Raw genomic sequence first — 9,958 nt, forward strand, 5'->3', positions numbered from 1 at the left:
TGGTTTGGCATGAGAGTAGCAACAGACACCCATGTTCATGCCTAAACGGACCTGTCATAACTGAGACATTATCTAGAGGCATGAATTATTTATTATTATTATTATACTTATTATTATCATTAATAATAATGATAATAATAATACTATTGAATGGCCAATTAATGCTGTAAAAATAATATAAACTCTTAAAGAAACTTAAGTGGATTTATTATAGAAACGAAAAACATTTTTGTTTCGGTGGATTCACGTTTCACATGTGATGGAAAAAAGTAAAACAATTTAACGAATATTATTTTGTTGTGTGATTCTTTTTAGAAACCCGTGCCTCAGATCACTTTCACCGTTGTAAAACATCAAAATTACATACAGAAAAGCACATGATTTTTTTAATACACTGAAATAAAGGAAATACAAAATGAACCAATTCCCCACAAGGCATTCTTAAAGCCACTAAATAATAAAAATAATGCATGTTTCTTGTGTATAAACATATTTTACACGTGTCCGTACCGGTTCGCATACAGTCCTCTTTTGTTCACTGTGGTAAAGATGACATTTAGATGACAAAATGCTTCTCCTTTAGGGGACAAATCACCACCTTGGAAATATGGACACTAGATCGGGTTATTCTGAAAAAGATTCAGCATAACCTACACATATATTATAATCTCACATTTCTGGTATGTCGCCTATTTTCACCTTCACCAGAGGGGGTCCACACAAGGTCAAATAGGCCAAACATTCAAGTGAGAGTTGCCTTCAGAAAGGAGAGGGAGAGAGGGGGGGGTCACATCACGCAAATCACGTCATCCGTAAAGAAACTCATGCAAACACAGCGGAGGCATTTTGAAATTGGACAAGAAACAGAAAAGGGAGAAAGACTTCGAATATTGTCTTTTTTAGTTGTTGTTGTTGTTGTCTGTCATGAATTCCCGCTCTGTCCTTCTACAGAGAAAGTGTGTTTGAAATATAACGAGGCCAGCCTCTATATAGGTTCAAAATGAAATCATAACAATATTATTATAATAGCCTATTAAAACAGAAGCAAAAAAACAGCAGAATGGTTCGCCTTGTTTGACAAAGTATCGACTGTCCCTGCTGCGTCCTCCTGCCCCTCCTCCTCCTCCTCCGCGGGGTGTCCCGTCGCCTTCCTCGGCTGCGTAGCTTTGCAGTCCATCCATCTCCCCGCCACTTGTAAGGTGTCCAGAACATGTAGGCTATTAAGTCTCAGTCTCTTTTGTAATTGTCTTTTCTGTGTCTCATAAATAGCCTATATTTTTATACTTATACTCGTCGTCCTTCATTTAAAAAGAAACCATAAATATCGTCCCGGATATTTTTTTTCCTCACTATGTCCTTGGAATTTACGCTCAGTGCCCCTAAGTCGCAGGGACGTGCCCGGTAGTATGCGCACGCCCCGCGTCCCACTGTCTTCCTGGCGTCACAGTCCCAGCGCGGCCGTGTGCTTTTTGGCCTTCAGTCTCAGGTCGGCGATGCTGGAGTTCTTGCTGGTGTTCTTTGCGGCGGCGGCGGCGGCCACCACGGAGGCGGCAGAAGCGGACTCGGCCGCGAGCGTCGCCAGGGGAAGCCCGAACGGCGGCGCGGGGAACATCATGTAGGGCGCGTGCGCCGCCAGGTGAGAGTGCAGGTGGTGCTGCGCGTGGGCCACGGCGCTGTCCAGCTGCAGTTGCGCCTGCACCTGAAAGGAGAAGGGCGGCACGTTGCAATGACTATCCTACGGGACGGGACGCACGGATGGGGAGAGAAGGGGGAGAACATGCGTTAAGTTTGCAGTGGGTTGTCCGAAGGGTCATTTCACCAGTGTGACTGTAGATGTGATGCAGCTATTACACCTGCTCCTATGACCTAGTAGTTACAGTGGCTGACAGCTGCAGATGTGTCACTGAACAATGACGCTCTGCAACTCTTGTGATTTAAAGGCCACGTGTGACTTTTAGTTGGAATGTCTATCGCATGATTTCTAATCTCAGTCCAAACTATCATTTCTTTTGAGGGTCTTTGCCGATAAGATAACAAACCTAGACCAGTGATGCTCACAGTGTGGAATAGACCTTGCTAAAAATAAAATGCAAAATAAATTTTGTATACAATTGCTTTATTAGAATGTTATTATGCCCGCTATAATGTTGGTGGAAAGTAAGTACAGTAGATCAAAAAATGAGTCAACTTGATGTCTTTACGTGGGATAAAACATGAGCACGAGCTGGTCAATTTGAACGCTATACCCCAAGTTTTTTTTTTAAGAATAGTGATACGAACCATTCAGAAACATCTGGTCTTACGCACAGCCTGGCTGTCCTTCCTGCACCTCGCATAACTAGACCTACTATGGCTGCTTGCTCTAGTGAAACAGACATATAAATGGTCCATAAAACAATAGAGGGAATTTTCCAATTAGGCTGCACAGGCCTCACAGTGTTGGCACTGTGTGTTTGTCTGTGGTAATAAGAGTTTAGTTACCCCCTGCCTTGGAACTGGAGTCTCTGCATAGCACTTGTGCAGACACTGTGCCAAGACAGCAGTCCGGGGATTGGTCTGGTTTTAAGACAGGGCGCTTCAAAGTAACTTGCCTGTTGGAATGGCATCCGTAAAGCCCCCACGTTGACATATGGCGCTACACGACAAGCTTCAAACTGATTCGCTCCTCCAATCAGGACTCCTGCGAAAACACAGATGATAGCCTAATTGTGAGAATATTCAAACCCACAAAGAGTAAACTGTGGGACTCAGTAACGAGCAGTAAGCTGATTGGCGGAATAAACTTTAATAACGTCCAACATAAACACTCACTAAAGAAATCACAGTGCTTTTGATGGCATAATTAAGTGGAACCACCACTCGAATAGTAACAGTGCGTAAAGATGAAGAGGGTTGGGTGCATTTGAGCGTGAAGTGGCCTTGGGCTAGAATAGGACAGAATAGAACAGACTAGAAATAAACTTATAGTTTGGTCTTCGTGTAAGCATGCGGGATAAAAGTGTACCTTTATGTAACTGATTCTCCTGTTTTCTGCATTTGGCTCTTCTATTCTGGAACCAAACCTGCAGGGAGAGAAATTAATTAAAGACCCACTGATTGGCAGCTGCATGTGAAGCCATGTGTAATTCCTCTCAAAGTGACAACAACCGGAGAAAAACAATATCCCCGAGGAGCACTGCAATATTAATGACACTGCTTAACCCCAGATTTTAATTATTACAATTTAGTCTATAACAAGGGAATGTGGGGGGTTGGAGCACTGAGAAGAGAAAGAGAGAGAGGGTAGAGAGCAAAACGAGAAAGTAGTAGATCTACGAAAAGGGGGCATTAAAATCTTATTAGGAGAGTAGAAACACCCTTGTTGGAAATGTGCAGGACTATTGGACTATAATAAATAACCTTGTCGGCGCTGGTTTCATCTTTCTATAGATTACTGTCCCCGAAGAGTTGAATGGACTCTCAGATATCGAATAGCAGCAGTGCTATTACGGGTTTGGACATCAGAGCAAGGCGATCTGAGAGCCTCTCCCTCTTTCTCTTTCCATCTCCTACTCATTAAATGACCGCTGAAATTAATTACCCTTATCTGCAGAAAATCCATGTCAGAGAAACGCTTAAATGCCTCGCAGTTTTGTCTAATCACCGCCATTACACGTACTTGCACACACACACACACACACACACACACACACACTCACAAAACGATGCTTCAAAGACAGCTCACTTTTCCTTCTGTTAAAATCGACAAGCGTCAATTTCAGAGAAACGCCTTGGAACACAGATTAAACGATTTATTACTATGATAATCTGCTTTGAATCACCCAGACAAAGCTCGGGCTAAATTAGCCCACAATACAACATGTCAGTCTGCAGTCTCTCTTACATTAGGTCCACACACACACACGCACACACACAGTGAAAGCATGATTGAAATATCATATTGATTTGGCTGTCAGCTGGCTTCATTTATTGACCACAGTGTATGTCAATCGGAAGTCCTTTTGTGTATGCATCGGGGATAATGTATTGTGATAATGAAAGCAAATGTTCTGCTGTTATTGACTGAGGAACAAAAAAATAAGTAAAAACAAAAACCAAAACAAATTAGTGGTCTCTGCGTGCAAATGGTAAAAAGAAATAACGCTCTAATAGAGAGAAAATAGAGAAGGAGAAAGCTGTTCATCATTTGGATAGAAAATAATACATAATTTATGCAAATCCCCGAGCTGTGCTCCCTTTTCGGGACACAATACGACTTGCTGGTGAGATTCCAGATCAGGCCGGGAGAGCCCTGCAAAAAGCTGGCTTTAACTTTTTTTTTTTTTTTTTGGGGTGGCTTTTTTCCTGGGTAGGGGGAGGTGTGATGGAGTGAGGAGTGAATATGTTATGGGGATCTGTTTCAACAGCGGGACAAATGCTCAGTCCTCCCCTGAGTCGGGACATACGGGATACAAAAAAAAGGAGTCTGGAATAAGATATTATAGCATTTTGATAAATCAGAGGAGAAGAGCTGTCTATATGTTCATTGTCCCTCTGCTCCCCTTACACAAGACATGTCTGAGACCCCCCTCCCCTGACTGACTGAAGCCCTTACTGGGTTTCTGCGCAGATGGCGTGTCCCCATGAAAAACGACAGCACTGACAAACGGGGCTTCGGTCACATACACTCCAGAAAATGAAGGCCAATATTTGAATGCTTATTTGTGTCGGTGGGTTTTGAACAATAACGATTAAAACGACTCTCGTGACACAAGCAGAGCCTAAATGGCAATCAACACAAGTAAAACAATCGAAGCATGAGGAATAATCTGATCAGAAAACCATGGAAACAATAATATCTGGATGGTGAACTCTACTTCCTCCTCCTCATTCAAAAATCTCGATCAACTTCTTCAAACTTTTACCCAATGAGGTTCACAAGTTCAGACCTGCTGTAGTAGCCTGTAGCAGGTGTACAGTATATGTCTAAACAAAATCTTGGCATGCTCAGACATTATTTATGCTTATCCTACTAAAAATCACAGGGATTATTATTGAAATCCCCTGCAGGAAAAAGAGGAATATTATTGTTTCTTCATTTCACACATTTGTTATTTTTATTATTATTATTATTCACATTATTATTATCAGCATTTGATTTACCCTTTTTACAATTAGTTGAAGACTAAAAACATTGTCTAATAATTAATTATTCATTATGGTTCAGATGTTTTACGTTGTGCTCTTAGATTTTAAATTAGTCTCCAATGCTCCATCATTATGATAATTGTCATCATTATACCAACTTTTCCCAGTAGAAGTAACTCTTCCTACCTGTACTCGGGCCTCCGACAGTCCCAGTCGCTGGCTAAGCTCCTCTCGCATGAAGGCGTCCGGATAGTGGGTCTCGTCGAACAGTCGCTCCAGTTCGTTGAGCTGCTCTAATGTGAAGTTAGTCCGACTTCGCCTCTGTTTGATTTTAGTCTGTGTCTCATCCTCTATAGGCTTCGAGTCCTCTTTCCTTTCTTTCACATCCGTGGTGCCTGAGTCGGTAACGAAAAGACAGGAAAACCTCAGCATCACGCAGCCGCACCGTGACCTCCAATGATTGTCGATATTCGTTACTACATACTTGTGAAACGTTTTAATGTGGTTTTGTTCTTAAAACAGGCTTCGTTTTCATGCTTTAATACAAACCAAAAAATAAACCAAACTAGTCCCTGCTGACCAAATGAAATATCGTAGCTACAATACATTAGCCGTTCTAGTTATTAAAAAGAAGAGAGAACATTTTTAATCAACCTACACATATTGAATTCCAGCCTAGATCATAGGCAATTAGTGATGCTAAAGAAAGAAAAAAAAGAGACCTGCCCTGTCAGCCCTCAAATATCACAGAGCTATCCGACCCCGGATGTTTTGTAGCGCTACATAAAGCTCTTTAATTATTAACAGCTTATAAATATGCAACGCTGTGCCCACTGTTGGATGTCTGATACATGCTTGTCGCAGTTCCGCTTTAAACCACGCAGCCCATGACGAACAGATGTCATTTTTACAAGCCACCCAACTCTAGGATATCTTGCCCTCTGCGTTGTCACATTTTGTCCAGGTCTCATCACACAAGTGACCAGGCTGCGCAGGACAGCTTCACTTTTCTTTACCTGTGAGGAATATAGTGGCGTTGAAAGGCGTGTTTTTTTTCTGTTTAACTTTCACAGTTTAAACTGCTTTTAGAAGTTGCCTTAAATGCTGTTGTTTTTTAAATTTTGCAATAATTTTTCGTTATGTAGTTTTTTTTTTAAAAAAAACACTCAATTATTAAAAAACGACCAGGGAAAGTAATTTCACAATTGTCTGATTTGTAATATGAAAGTATGATATTTGTATAGTAGCGATCCACAGTTCTGCGTGCATTTATACCTGAAATAAGGACGTGTCAGGTGCTTGATGTGCCTTCTTTTAGTTGCAATATTGCCATTATATTTAAAAATTAAGTATAAACAAAGCTTTCCCAGATAGGTGACGCCTATCAGTGATGCCTTTGTAATAAATAAAAATAAATTGTAGCAGCATGGTTATTAAGTTTCTAATCAATCTACAATGTGCTAAAGTGCAATGTTTTTGGAAACGTAAAGTACAATGCACATTTATTACTTTGATGAACTTGTGATATAAAAAATCTAAGACATTCAATTTATTTCTCATTATGTACAAAAACGCTGATCATTTGGATTTAGGAGCCCTTGTTCTTTATCATAGTTCTGGGACAGGCCTTTTCTAAAGCCCTTGGCTTGAGTATGAATTTCAACTTTTTAAACTGTACCCCAGCCACCAAGGTGCAAATATCTCTTTAAAAAATAAAAATCCTATGATCATCATCAATAATATCTGTTCGACAGCCTATAATAAGGGCGATTATGACAGTGCAAATGGTAAAGTAAACAAAAATACACGGTGCTTTCAGAAAGCACTGATTTCTCCTCTTCCAGAGCGCGGTCCCCCTGTACCCGCTTACTTACAGCGACCACGGGCTACTAAAATCTCTAGTAGGCCAAACACTTTAGATTTGAATCACAAGCCGAAATGACTGTGAATATGTATTAACATCGCTTCGCAAATAAAGCGTGATAGGATCAGTGTAGCATGTTGTATGTCTCTGTAGACTTTGTTTCTCCTCTAAAAACAGACATCCCTGTTGATAAAGACATAATGCAGTCCTACCGTCAATGAGTTTGGGGCTCCCGGCGTCCCTGAGTCTGTCCGGGCCAAGCATGTCCGTTTCCCTGCCCGGCGAGAGCGCAACGTTCCTGTTGACTGCGGCCGCCTCCTCTCGGCTCCCCGGCTCCGCGGATAAAGACTCCCTGCTCCCCGCTCGCGTCGACCCGGTCTCCAACACCTCCCTGTAGGTTATCACTTCCTTCTTCTCCTTCACTTTCTGATCGAAAGACTTAGACACGAAAGCGGTGAGCTCTTCCATCACTGCTTTCTCTCCTCTAAAAAAAAAAAAAATCACACACACTCACTCACACACTCTCTCCCTTTGCTCCACGACAGCTTAAGACATCAATTGTATGGCTGGTTTTAAAGTCGACCCCGTGAAAATGATGCGAGGTGATGCTGCCAATTCTGGAAAAGGTAAAAATGTATAAAGATTTCTTTTCTCAGCCAATTCCTCCTCTTTTGGTTGCGGAGTTGGGAACCTGCTGGTGATCCTCTATTGAAGTCACAGTATTTATACTTTGCGGCGCCTTGCCCCCTTGATCCGTGCAAATTACCTCCCCTCAGGATGCCGGGATGAGCCCCCCTTCCCCTCCACTGATATGGGAGAGAGAGAGAAGAGGAGTAAAAAAAAACATTAAGCAGCACCGTCGCTATTGGCCATTAATCCGAGATTGACAAGAAGGACTAATTAATTTAATTAAGCGCTCATTCGCTGCTATTGTCCTGAGTTAGTTTTTAAACACCCGAGAGATGGTCATGGATCTGTTTCTCTCTCTCTCTCTCTCTCTCTCTCTCTCTCTCTCTCTGCAGGGGTGTGGCTTAAAAAATCTGAAAATGACAAGAGAGTGGGAAGCACATGGACGAGGAGTCCTTCCTCACTATATCTCTGTGATCTGGCGGGGAAAATAAGACACGGCGATGACACGGAGAGAAAAGAGGTAAAAGTGGACCAGCTGGGATGCCGAGAGCTGTAAATTCTTACACAAGGAGCTTCAGATGAAGCTCAAGTGAACCATATTTGGTTGTAACCCTAAGTCTATATAATTGGCTTTAGGCCTGCTAAATATTTCTATGAGTTTTCGGTGTAGCTATTTCTATGCATCTGTGTTATTGTTTTTAAGTAAAAAACGGAATTTCACAGCCCCCCCTCCAAAAAAAAAAACTTTTTAAAAATGTCAAAACAATGTATACTGAAATAGAACTGCAGAGGTTTTATAACTAAATTAACGTTTTCATAATATCAAACTAAATTATTATTATGATGATTATTAATTATTATTATTATTACTATTATTGTTCTTATTATACACGTACATGTATGAGATTTGGGTGTAGACAGACATTAAAGTTTTGGGGGCTCCTAAATTATTTTATAAACCACATTATTCCACGCTATCTAAAGTCGGTTTATGTTTCTAATCAGCGATCATGTATTTTAAATTGTCATCATTAGTAAGACTACATCGCTTAATATTAATTCTCAGTGGACTTTTTAAGCCATTAGGATGTTAAATAGCAGCTAAACGTTTAATTATAGTGCCTCTTGTTATGCGTTGCCATTGGGCTCACTAATTAACGTTTTCAACTTGCCTTTTCCCGCTGAAATGATTGCCTATATTTGCGAAAATAAATAAACAATGGGGCACTTGCGGTAAAGGTAAGTGTGCACCGAGGAGAGAGAGCAATTAAGTGGGAAGAGGAGGCAACATATAGCCAGGCAAGAAACGGGATACAGCGGGATTTTGAAAACGTCGGGATGAATTTGATGCAAAATTAAGCGTGTTTATTGATAATCTATATAAAGCCCCATTTCCACATAGGAGCTCTAACAATTCGCCTAATTAAATATTAATGATGTTTCAGCTTGGACCTTAGGCATTCATTACTATTATTTCTGCTGCATCTGAAATCAGGATGAATGCCTAATCGCAGCGATAAGCAGCCTCTTGTATCTATTTGCAATAGCAAACCTCATTAAATAGTTTCTTATCTGTCATTCCTATGCAGGTTATTGATTCATTCACTCATAAACGTTGTCAGTGTATCAATGGTCGTTCCACCTTCAATCCCGTTATGTGTTTTTGAATTTCATGAAGTAATTAATTATTCTACTTTGCAGAAAATTGTCTGGATACTCTGTCTGCCCCTGCAGCTCTCTGTGAGTATATGCTGGTGTAAAACCTTATTATTTGAGTTGATGACCTCATGGAAATCATCACTGACAAGATAAAACTCACACATGCACTTATTATTTTCATTTGTGGTGCAGCGTACTGTACGTGTGGGTAGCCTATTGTCAGATCAAAAGGAAAAAATTACTAGCACAGACTGTTGGTACATGAATAAACATAACAATCCCATTACTTTTAAATGTTTTATATTGACTAAACGCTGACAATCAAATATTGCACATAGTGCAACATAATTATTTTCTGTTATGTGTAACTTTTAAAAGTTAAGATGATAGTGAAGAAGATATGTTGCTGCTCCACGCGCTCTCAAGTTTTCAGATTTCTCAAACAGTTTCAAAAGGTATCATCCACAAATGCTCAGTTTCCAGCAGCCTTTTCCCTTCTTCAAATAATCCAAATATTTTGTTTAATAATAGAAAAAGCTTAATTTTATTGTTCAGTAGTAGTCTCACTGAATGAAGACGACCACAAAATCAACTATTATTATAATAATAATTATTATTAACAAACTTGTGTATTTTGTTTTTTTTCTGAAAAAAGTCAACCCCCCTCGAACCACACGA

General features: G+C 40.5%; 1 protein-coding gene across 2 annotated transcripts; it reads right to left on the minus strand.

Moving 5' to 3' along the window:
* Positions 1–369: 369 nt before the first annotated feature.
* On the minus strand, positions 370–7,909 carry shox2 (shox homeobox 2). Of its 2 annotated transcripts, none has more exons than XM_067508639.1 (5): positions 7,204–7,909; positions 5,314–5,522; positions 3,005–3,062; positions 2,592–2,680; positions 370–1,699 (listed from the first exon to the last, which is right to left on the minus strand). In XM_067508639.1, the coding sequence occupies exons 1-5, from the start codon at positions 7,457–7,459 to the stop codon at positions 1,442–1,444; spliced, it is 870 nt and encodes a 289-aa protein (XP_067364740.1). In that variant the 5' UTR covers positions 7,460–7,909; the 3' UTR covers positions 370–1,441. The 2 variants fall into 2 exon arrangements, with proteins under 2 accessions (XP_067364740.1, XP_067364738.1); XM_067508637.1 differs by having other exon boundaries at positions 370–1,735; positions 7,204–7,908.
* Positions 7,910–9,958: the final 2,049 nt, after the last annotated feature.

Source organism: Channa argus, chromosome 6, assembly GCF_033026475.1.
Source record: "Channa argus isolate prfri chromosome 6, Channa argus male v1.0, whole genome shotgun sequence".
NCBI lineage: Eukaryota > Metazoa > Chordata > Actinopteri > Anabantiformes > Channidae > Channa > Channa argus.